This window comes from Globicephala melas, chromosome 3, assembly GCF_963455315.2.
Source record: "Globicephala melas chromosome 3, mGloMel1.2, whole genome shotgun sequence".
In the NCBI taxonomy this organism is placed as follows: domain Eukaryota; kingdom Metazoa; phylum Chordata; class Mammalia; order Artiodactyla; family Delphinidae; genus Globicephala; species Globicephala melas.
The window spans coordinates 154,898,934-154,911,348 of NC_083316.1; the positions used below are offsets into that span (position 1 = coordinate 154,898,934).

Here is a 12,415-nt window from a genome sequence, read left to right on the forward strand (position 1 = left end):
GAAACCTGATCTTATAAACACATACAACGTAGATGATGATGTATCATGACCAGGTAGAATTTATTTCAGGAACACATCGGTTAGCATAAAAATTCAGTCCATATAATCACCTATTAAAAGTGTGAAGAGAGAAATTATGATTATTTCACTAAATGTAGAAAATAAATATGACAAAATACTACTCCCATTTATGATAAAAACTCACAGCACACTGGGAATACAGGGGTATGTTTCTATTTTGATAACAGATATCCACAGACAAATTAAAGGTAGCATCATTAAATGGTGAAAAATGAATGCCATCATTCATATTCAACATTGTACTGGCTTGTATATAGTACTATAATGTAAGAAGAAAATTTTAAATGTATTACAACTAGAAGAGAAAAATAAAATGGTCATTATTTACAGATGATCATTGTGTTTGCAGAAAATTCCAAAGAATCTACAAGCTATTAGAAAAAGTCAATTTAGCAAGGTTATTGGCTATACGGTCAATATATAAAAATCAATTTGTTTCTATGTACTAGTAACAAATAATTGGAAAATGAAGTTTAAAAAATACTACTTACAAGAGTACAGTGAGGACATCATGTCCTCTTATGCTTCCTTTCCATTGCACAAACCTTTCCCCTATGTGAATGTCTTTCCATCTATCTCCACACACTTGTTGAACTCCTATAATCCTTTCCAGTCTCTGTTCAGACTTATCACTCTTTTAAAGCATTCTTTCTTATCCTAAGTACTTTTTAAACTTTAATTTACCAGCAAATTCTTTTCTTAAAAAAAAAACACAAAAAGTAACACAAATATCAAACATATAGAATAAAAGTGGAGCTTTCTTACTGAAACATGAGTATAGAGTGAACTCAGAGCCATGACTTCCTAAAAAGTCTCCAGAACACAGATTGAAACTCATTAACATTTTTAAGCACCCAAAGATCCAAAAATTGCTACTATAGTCAACATCTTAAAAAAGTGAAATCCTTCTCTGGCTTTACAGAAAATAAGGTCGATAGAAATTCCTTCACCTTCAAATTAAACAGAAACTTATCTGCATTCCTATCTTTCTGTAGGCTACCTTTCTCTCCAGCCTAAGGTAAATTCTTCCACCTATGCTCTAATTCTTTCAGAATCTCTCAGAAAATATGTTCCACACAATGATCTCATTAGTTCATCTTCAACATGTGTATACATTGCCTCAATTATTAACACAGAAATGCTCCCTAAGTAATTTTGTCCCTTCTAAATGCAACCCTCTTTTCTTCCCTTCATTTAAACTTCTTGAAACATAGTGTAAAACAGCCCACTAGTTCTCATCTTCTAACCTAGAATAATGTGGCTTCTGTTCACCCTAATTAACAGAAATTGCTCTTGCCAAGGTCTCCAACATTCTAGCTACCAATTCCAATTTACTCTGTTATGTGATCTGTGGCACCTGACACTACAGAGATTCAGTTCTCCTTTGGGCTCAGTAACATCACTCTTCTGGCTTTTCTCCTACCTCTAGGGCCATTACATTTCATCTTAGTTAAATTCCTTTTCCTCTACCAACTCCTTATTTACTGATATTTTTTGTGGGGTTTATCCATGATCCCTGCTTCTCATTCTAATCTGTACACTCTGCTGGCCAAGTTCACATAGTGTGGTTTTGACTACCAACTGTGTATTTTAATTACTCTGAATTCTAGTCTTCTGGCTCTAGTCTTCTAGGTTTGTCTGTTCAGCTGTCTTCAACCTCCTAAATTCAGTCTCTACACCTTACTGCCAGAACAATTTCCCTTATATAAAATCTTTCATTGGTTCTAGAAATTTCAGAATCAAATTCAAGTTCTTTGGGATGGCAGTAAGACCTTCAGTTCTGCCTTCTTCTCAAGCTTCAACCTGTCATTCTCACAACTTAACAGATGTTCTACAAACATGTCATGCTGTCACCCACCTTTACCTTTGCTTATGTGGCTCCCTCCCCTTGAAGCACTCATCTCACTCTCTGGAGAATTCCCATTATTCTTCCAAAATTGGGCTCAGGAATGACTGTCCCTGCTCCTTTGGGGCTCCCTTCGTTAGGTCCATTCCTTCTTTCCGCATCCTGCACAAATCTCTACAGTATTTGTGTTCTGTAACATAGTATCATTGTATCATCTATTTCTCTGTGAAAACTACTCTAACACATAGTAATTTACTTACTTTGTTACCTCTTCAACCCCCTCCTTTCGCCCCTCAATTCATGACTTCTTGAAGGCCTGTTCTTTTCTCCTGAACAATTTCCAGTGCCTGGGATAATACCTGGCTCAGGAGTTAAAGAAACATTTACTGAGTAAACTGGCTTTTAAATGGTTTAGAATTCTTTCCCTTCTTTTATTTTCCTTTGGAGTCTGAGATTTTTAAAAATTAGAAAACCTCAAGTGGGGAAAACATGCTTTTATTTCATGAAGTTGATCCCTTTTTAAGACTTTGCTACAGGTGATAGGTTCTTAGGAATTCTTCTGCAGTGAACTAAAAAAATAGTTTTAACTTTAAAGTGATTACCTAATCAAAGTATATTTTTCCTACTTAAATTAGCATGCTGTATAGAACATAGCAAGTACAGTTATAGAATAAATATGACTTCAGTACAACAAAGAAAAATAATTCTAAAAACAAAATTAGAAATTGCATAAAAATTTGGGAAACAGGTGTAGTTTGGAAGTAACTAGAAAAATAAAGGAGGAAGAGAACAGAGGGTTTTGTTTTTGTTTTGCCTCTTTTTTGATGAAAACCATGTACAAAGTTTGACAACAGTTTAAGAAAAGGCAAGTTCCAGACTGAGGTAGTTTGCAGTTTATTTTTATCTATTATTTGGTCCTTGGCTCTATAAATGCATATATTTTAAGATTTTGTTTGCTATTAAAATGTTAGTTGTAATAAATATGCTATTAGCTTATACAGTTGGTTTCTAATGAGAAATCCAGCACCCCTGCACCCAAATTTTTCTGTTTATATGTTGCATAAAGTGTATAACGCTGTATAAGAGAAAAACCTTACCTTTTATCTTACAAATGGCCAAAATCAATATTTGGTGATTTGTCTCAGGATATTTAAAAAAGTGACTGACAGGTATGAAAGTGTCCCACGTATTTATTACACAGTTAAGGTTTATCCTTAGACTTTAATAACTGTGAGGACTAAATTAAAATAGAAATTTTATCATATTCATTACATTTACTAAATCATTCTCTAGTATGTATACAGTTGTCCCTCAGTATCTATGGGGGACTGTTTCCAGGACCCCCCCCAACAGATACCAAAATCTGATGATCAATTCGCTTATATAAAATGGTGTAGAATTTACATATAACCTATGCACATCCTCTCTAAATCATCTCTAAATTACTTGTAATACCTAATACAATGCAAATGCTATGAAAATAGTTGCCAGTGTGTGGTAAATTTAAATTTTTGGAACTTACTGGAATTTTTTTTCTGAATATTTAAAATTTGCAGTTATTTGAATCAGTGGATGTGGAGCCCAGAGATAAGCAAGGCCAACTGTATTCTAATAAGCTTTGGTTTAAGGATTTCACACATGCAAATCCACTTTGAAGGAGTTCTCTTCAATGTGAATTTTATAATGGTTAGTAAGGGACGACCTCTGGCTGAAGAGTTTCCCACATGCATTACATTCATAGGGTTTCTCTCCAGTATGAATTCTTTGATGCGCAATAAGTGATGAGCTCTGCCTAAAAGTTTTCCCACAGGTACTACATGCAAAGGGTTTTTCTCCTGTATGAATTCTTTGATGTTGAATAAGAGCTGCACTTTGGCCAAAGGATATCCCACATTCTAGACATTGATACGGTTTCTCTCCTGTATGAATTCTCTGGTGATTACTAAGGGATGAGTTACACCTGAATGTTTTCCCACACTCATTACATTTATAGGGTCTTTCTCCAGTATGCATTCTCTGATGTTGAATGAGAGCTGAACTTTGTCTGAAGGCTTTCCCACACACTTTACACTTACATGGTTTCTCTCCAGTATGAATTCGCTCATGAATAATGAGTGTCGAGTGGGAACTTAAGGCTTTACCACATTCATTACAATTATACAGTTTCTCTCCCGTATGAATTATTCGGTGTCTATTAAGTCGTGAAATAGAAGTGAAACCTTTTCCACATTCATTACATCTATAAGGCTTTTCTCCAGTGTGAATTCTTTCATGTTGAATAAGAGATGCACTCTGACTGAATGCTCTCCCACATTCACTACATTTAAAAGGTTTCTCTCCTGTGTGAATTCTCTGATGATAACGAAGAGATGAACTAGACTTAAAGGTATTGCCACATTCATTACATAAATAGGACTTCTTTCTGAGATGAATTCTCTGACATCCAGAAGGGGATGTGCTACAACTGGATGCCTTCCTTCCTGGGTTATATTTGTGGGGATTTTCTTGAGCGTGGATTTTTTGATGTATAAAAAGGGTAGACCTTTTGCTGAAGGATTTACCACATTCTTTACATCTATAGGATTTTTCCACAGTATGGGTTCTTAGGTGTTTACAAAGGGATGCACTATGGCTGAAGGCTTTTCCACATTCTTTACATATATAGGGTTTCTCTCCAGTATGAGTTCTTTGATGTTGAATAAGAGCTGAACTTTGGCTGAAGGCTTTCAAACATTCTTTACATTTAAATAATTTCTCTCCAGTATGGTTTTTCTGATGTTTACGAAGGGATGAATTGTGAATGAAGGCTTTTTCACAAATGTTACATTTATAGCGTTTTTCTGCTGTCTTGATTTTTGGTTGGTTAAGTAAATTTGAATCCTGCCTGAAGCTATTTCTTTGTATTTCATATTTTGAGGGTGTTTTTTCTCTAGCAGTCTTTTGTTGCTTAACAAACACTGATTTCAGGCTGAAATTCTGGCCAAAGTCATTATTTTTATGGCTTCTTTCTACAGTGAGGATCTTTGTATGGGTGACTGAAATTATTTGTAAACTTTCATTTTTGTCCTTCTGTTTCTTTATTCTGTCTTCATATAAGCAGGATTTTTCTGATATGAAGTTCCAGGGTTCATTTTTTTTGAGTCTTTTCCTTACTGGCCCCCAAAATGATGAGTCTTGAGTTTGAGTTGACTTTGTGGTTTTAGGACTGCTCTTACATCCTGAAGAAAAAAAAAGAAAGAAATTGCCAATGATCCACATGATTAGCTGAGACTAAATGTGTAGAAGGACTAAATATTAATGATATCTAAATAAGGCATTGCTTTCTGGCTAAAAGAAACTAGCAAGAGGAAAAAATAGGAAAGTAACAGTGTTACCATATAAAATAATAATGGATGAGAGCTGGAGTACTAGGGTGAATAAAACAAAGATGCTCATTTAAAGAAGGTGAGAGTATACACATTACCAGGAGAATGGAGAGAAGGCATCAGAGGAGGAGTATGAATTGGGAAATGCAGTCTAGTATCCAAAGCCTATGACAGACTCATACATTATCTCCATGACATCACTCTCATTTCTGTAATTATTTCTAATCTTGAATGTCTTCCCTACTTTTCCTACATGTCAAACTTCTCTGTAGCCTTCAGATTCAGTTCCAGTGTTAAGCTCCTCTTTGCACCCTTTCCTGACTCTGAGCTCCAAAAATCTATTCCCCTTATTATACCACTTAACCACAGTATATTATAATATGTACCTAAGGGAAAAAATTATGAGTATAGAGATAATGAGAAAGCCTTAAAAAAATTCAGCACCACTGATAATAAAAATATTCAAGAAAAACAGGAATTGAGGGATGCTTCCTCAACAAGATAAATACATATACTTCAGTCCTAAAGCCAGTATCTTATTTAATGAAGAAACTCTAGAGACATTTCCACTATGATCAAGAACAAGGCAAGGATGCCCATTACTTTCACTTCTGTTCAACATTGTACTAGATGTATCAACCAATACAAGTACACAAGCAAAATCAATTAGAGGCATAAGCATGAGTAAAGAGGAAATAAAACTATCTCTATTTGCTGATGATATAATACTATAGCTGAAATTAAACCTCAGAGAATCAATGATAAACCTTGATCAGTGACATACCAAGATATAAAATTAACACACTAAAATCAATAATCTTCATTTATACAAAGATTTAGGGAAATGAATTCACAAGAAATATGAAAAACTTATATGGGAAAAAATTTTAAAGTCTTTAAAAATTTTTTTTAAGATTTTTTTTTTATTGTTGTGGACCATTTTTAAAGTCTTTATTGAGTTTGTTACAATATTGCTTCTGTTTTATGTTTTGGTCTTTTGGCCCCGAGGTATGTGGGATCTTAGCTCCCTGACCAGGGATCAAACATGCACCCCCTGCATTGGAAGGTGAAGTCTTAACCACTGGACTGCCAGGGAAGTCCCTAGAACAGTCTTGAATAACATTAAAGTCACCTGAAAAACCTCTCCTATTCTTGGATAAAACACTTCAATGTTATAAAAATATAAGGATTAAGAAATATATATATAAAGATATTTTAAATCCTGCTGTAATTAACAACATAACTTTACAACTTAAGGAACTAGAAAAAAAACCAAACTAAACCCAAAGCTAGCAAAAGGAAGAAATAATAAAGACAAGAACTTAGAAACATAAAACAGAAAATAGAAAAACAGTAGAGAAAAAAATCAACAAATGCAAAATCAGTTATTTGAAAAGATCTATAAAATTGACAAACCTTTAGTGAGACTGACTAAAAATAAAAGAGAAGACACAAAGTACTAAAATCAGAAATGCAAGTTGGCAACATTACCACGGAGTCAAAAGAAATAAAAAGGATTATAAGGAAAAACCATGGATAACTGTATGACAAAAAATTGTATAGCCTAGATGATATGGACAAATTCCTAGAAACACAAAACTTACCCAAACTGAATTATGAAGTAGAAAATCTGAACAGACATATAACTAGTAAAACAATTGAACCAGTAATCAAAGCCTCCCAATAGTAAAAATGCTCTGTACCAGATAGTTTTATTGTCTATCAAATATTAAAGATGAACTAACACCACTCCTTCTGAAACTCTTCCAAAAAACTAAAGAGGAGGCAATATTTCCTAACTTATTCTATGGGGCCAGCATTGCCCTGATAATAAAGCCAGACAAAAACCCTATAAGAATAGAAAACTAAAGACCAATATTCCTTGTGAATATTGATTTTAAAATCCTCAATAAAGTACTAGGCAAAGAGAATTCAGAATATTAGAATGATTATACATCGTGAGATTTATCCTTGGAACGCAAGAATGGTTCAACATATGAAAACCAATTAAAGCAACACATCACATTAACAGAAAGAAGACACAAAATCACATGATCATCTCAAGTGATGTAGAAAAAAGCATCTGACAAAATTCAAAATTCAACACCTTTTCATGATTAAAAAAACCCCAAAACACTTAATAAACTGGGACTGGAAGGAAAATATCCCAACACAATAAAGACCATCCTTAAAGAACCCATAGTTAACATCATACTCAATGGTTAAAGACTATAATCTTTTCCTCTGAGATCAGGAACAAGATAAGGATGCCCACTTTTATCACTTCAACCCAACACAGTATTGGAATTTCTAGCCAGAGCAATCAGGCAAGAAAAATAAATAAAAGATATCTAAATTGGAAAGGAAAAAGTAAAATGATCTCAGTCACAGATGACATGATCTTTCTTAAAAAATTATTTTTTTGAAGTATAGTTGATTTACAATGTTGGGTTAATTTCTGTTGTACAGCAAAGTGATTTGAGTTACACATACATACATTCTTTTCATATTCTTTTCCATTATTTATGGTTTATCACAGGATATTGAATATAGTTCCCTGTGCTATATGGTAGGATCTTGTTTATCCATTATATATATGATAGTCTGCAACAGATGACAACAGATGATCTTATATGTAGAAAATGTAAAGGTTCCACAAAAAAATTGTTAGAATACACAAATTCAGCAAAGTAACAGGATAAAAAATCAACACAAAAACAGTTGTGTTTTTATCCTCTAACAATGAACAAGCCAAAACAGAAATACAGAAAAGGATTTCATTTACAATAGCATCAAAAAGAATAAACTACTTAGGAATTAACTCAAAGGAGGTAAAAGATTTGTACACTGAAAACTACAAACACTGCAGAAAGTAAAGAAGACATAGGTAAATGGAAAAACATCAGGTATTTACAGACTGTAAGATTTAATACTCATAAGATGGCAATACTACCTAAAGTGATCTAGAGATTAAATGCAAGCCCTTCAAAATTCCAATGTCGTTTTTTTTGCAGAAATAGTAAAACTCATCTTAAAATTTATATGGAATCTCAAGGGACCCTGAAAAGCCAAAATAATCTTGAAAAAGAAGAACAAATTTGGAGTACTCATACTTCCTGATTTCAAAACTTATACAAAGTTACAATAATCGAAGCATTGTGGTACTGGCATAAAGATGAACATATAGATCAATAGAACAGGAAGTCTAGAAATAAACCTTCACATATATGGGCAAATGAATTTTGCCCATAAAAAGGTGCCAAGGCTATTCAATGGGGAAAAGACAGTCTTTTCAACAAATAGTGCTGGGAAAGCTGGATATCCACTTGCAAAAAAAATGAAGCTGGACCCTTTACCTAACACCATACACAAAAATTAACTCAAAATGAATACATGACTTAAATGTAAGATCTAAAACTATAAAATTCTTAGACAAAAACATAGGGTAAAAGCTTCATGACCTAGGATTTAGCAATGATTTCTGGGATAGGATACCAAAAGCACAGGAAACAAAAGAAAAAAATAGACAAATAATTGGATTTCATCAAAATTAAAAGCTTCTGGGGGAATTCCCTGGCAGTCCAGTGGTTAGGACTCAGCACTCTCACTGCCAGGGCCAGGGTTTTATCCCTGGTCAGGGAACTAAGATCCTGCAAGCCAAGCAGTGTGGCCAAAAAAAAAAGAAAAATTAAAAATAAATAAAAGCTTTGGTACATCAAAGAACACTATCAGCAGAATAAAAAGGCAACCTACAGAACAGGAAAAAATATTTTCTAATTATGTATCTGATAAAGGGTTAATATCCAGAATATATAAAGAATACCTACAACTCAACAATAAGAAAACAAACAATCCAATTCAAAAATAAGCAAAGAACTTGAATAGACATATCTCTATAGAAGACATACCAATGGCCAATAAGCACATGAAAAGATGTTCAACATGTCAGGAAATAAAAATTCAAACCACAATATTCCACTCCACGTCTGTTAATATGGCTAATATATATGTGTGTGTGTATATTTTATATACATGTGTGTATGTGTGAGTGTATACACACAGAAAATAACAAATGTTGGCAAGGATGTGGAGAAACTGGAACCCTTGTGCACTGCTGTTGGGAATGTAAAATAATATAGCCACAGTGGACAACAGTATGGCAGTTCTTCAAAAAGTTAAGCAGAGAATTACCATGGGATTCAGTAATTCCATTCCTACAGATATACCCAAAAGAATTGAAAGCAAAGACTCAAAGAGATATTTGTATACCCATGCTCATAATAGCATTATTCACGGTAGCCAAAAGGTGGAAACAACCCAAATGTCCATTGACAGATGAATGGATAAACAAGAAGTAGTATATACATATAATGGATTATTATTCAGCTTTACAGAGAAATGAAATTGTGATAGATGCTACAACATGGATGAACCTTGAAGACATCATGCAGCATGATATAAGCCAGACACAAAATGACAAGTGTTATATGATTCCAATTCTGAGGATTCTAGAACAGTCAAATACAGAGACAGAAAGTAGAATAGTGATTACCAGAGGCTGGGGAGAAAAGCAGATGGAGAATTATTATTTAATGGGTAGAGAGTTTCAGTAAGGGATTATAAAAAACTTCTCCAGATGGATAATGATAATGGTTACAACACTGTGAATGTACTTAATGGCATCAAAGTGTATACTTACAAATAGTTAAAATGGTAAATTTTACATTATTTTTATTTTACCACAATAAAAAAAATAATTAGGGGACAATAAAATGTTTTGTTGAGAATTTGGGTAAACTGGAACCTACATACATAGCTGGTGGGGATGTAAAATAGTAAATACAACTGCTCTGGGAAACAGTTTGGTAGTTACTTAAAAAGTTAAACATAGCCTAAACATATGACTCAGTAATTTCATCCTAAGTATACACCCATGAGAAATGAAACATATGTCAAAATAAAAACTTTTACACAAATGGTCATAGCAGCATTATTTGTAATAACCAAAAATGGAAACTCAAATGTCCATCAACAGATGAATGGATAAACAAAAGGTGATATATCCATACAATGGAATATTAGTCATCCATAAAGAGGAATGAGGTACTGATACATATTACAACATGAATGAATCTTGAAAATATGCTAAGTAAAAGAAGCCAGATAGAAAGAGCTACATATTATATGATTCCACTTACATGAAATGTCCAGAATAGTCAAATCCACAAAGACAGAAAGTAGATTAGGAGTTCCCAGGGGTTAGGAGGATGCAGGAATGTGGAGTGATTGCTAATTGGTACAGGATTTCTTTCTGGGGTAATGAAAATGTTCTAAAATTAGTGGCAATAGTTGAAGATCTTTGTGAACATACTTAAAACCATTAAATTGTACACTTTAAAAGCATGAATTTTATAGTATGTGAATTATACCTCAACACAGTTGTTTAAAAGAGAGAGAGAGAAAAAGCAACAATTCCCAGCATCATAGCCCTGTATGCTCCTGATCCTCACTTCCCCAGGTAAAAGGCTCTGTGATGAGCAATGGTAGACTGAAAAAAAATGCCAGAGAAAGGAAGAACTCTAGCAAAGAGCCTGAAGAAGAGCTGAAGTGACCACCAGAAAGATTAATCCCACTTTGAATTGAAAAATATGAAAAAAATAACCAAGAAGATCGGAACAGGAGCACAGGAAACATAAAGTACAGCTTAATTTAAATTCCCAGCTCACAACACTAGAAAAACTAAGTAAATGGAAAGAAAGCCATGGAAGAAAAAAGTAAGGATAAAAACAGGAATTAATGATGAAGAGAACAGATATCTCTATTCAAATCTATGAAAACCTATACGAAACAGATAATTCTCTAGAGAAATGCAGGTTACCAAAACTGACCCCATTACAATTAGAAAGCTGGGACAGACCAATTATCATTGAAAAAATTAAGTTATTAAAGAGCAATCCTATAAAAAAGCACTGGAGAATTCTACCAAATCTTGAAGGACCAGATAGTCCCAAGGCTCTATAAATTATGCCAGTGCATTTAAAAGAAAGGAAAAGTTCCTAGTTCCTTTTATGAAGGAAATATAATATGAAAACAAACCAGATAATAATACAAAGGAAGAAAACTACATAACAGTATCAGTTATCAATATCAGTGCAAACATTCTAAGAAAATTATCTTTAGCAAACAGATTCCAACACTGCATTATTCCAGGAATGCAAGCAAAGTTGCTTCAATATTAGTATATCCATTAATATCATATAGTTTCCTCTTCTACCTTGTGGGTTATGACCAGAAATCATCTCCTACTCACTATAAATTCCTCAATATGACACTCAAATTACAATTTTTGTTTTACTAATCTTCTTTAAACACAGTTTTTTAATCTTTTTGAACAATGTCAAATACTCTTAGTTGATATACACACATTTTTTAAACTCATATTAGAAATTGTATTATAGAATAGTTGGGTTGTGGGGAGGTTTCAGGACCAATCCAAGCAGGGAAACAGGTAGGCATTATTGAGGTAGTGTATGGAAGTGTCAAAATATAAGATGAAGCCAAAAGTTGTGAGCTAGGAAAAGCCAGTATGTGCCTCAAGCAAGAGGCAATAATGAATTGCATGCAATACTGAAAAGTCAAGAGTCAGTAATATGGACAGCCAAGGACAGAAGGAGGTAAAGGAGGGCTAACATGGTAATAGTAAAAAACTGAATTCAACTAAAATTTTATTAAGGCCATAATTCAATGATTTCAGCTAGAATATTTATATGGTTCACTGAACTATAAAAGATAGCACAGGGTTTCCCTGGTGGTGCAGTGGTTGAGAGTCCGCCTGCCGATGCAGCGGACACGGGTTCGTGCCCCGGTCCAGGAAGATCCCGCATGCTGCGGAGTGGCTGGGCCCGTAAGCCATGGCCGTTGAGCCTGCATGTCCGGAGCCTGTGCTCCACAACGGGAGAGGCCACAACAGTGAGAGGCCCGTGTACCGCAAAAAAAAAAAAAAAAAAGATAGCACAGTTATAGTTTACAAAAAGTCAAATTTCAATAGGTAAGTTTTAAAGTAATGTTGGAACTAAAATGGAAAATAAAATATCCTGTAAATAAATCTCTGGCTCTGTTTTCT

At 33.9% G+C, this 12,415-nt stretch overlaps 1 protein-coding gene across 4 annotated transcripts in view; it reads right to left on the reverse strand.

Annotated features, from left to right (window-relative positions):
• Positions 1-56: 56 nt before the first annotated feature.
• Positions 57-12,415, reverse strand: part of LOC115846190 (zinc finger protein 354B) — a 33,084-nt gene continuing 20,725 nt past the window's right edge. For all 4 annotated transcript variants that reach the window (XM_070045291.1, XM_070045289.1, XM_070045292.1 and 1 more), the window contains one exon: positions 57-5,145. In XM_070045291.1, coding sequence (XP_069901392.1) covers positions 3,560-5,145 — 1,586 coding nt within the window. In that variant the 3' untranslated portion in view covers positions 57-3,559. The remainder of the gene's footprint in view (positions 5,146-12,415) is intronic.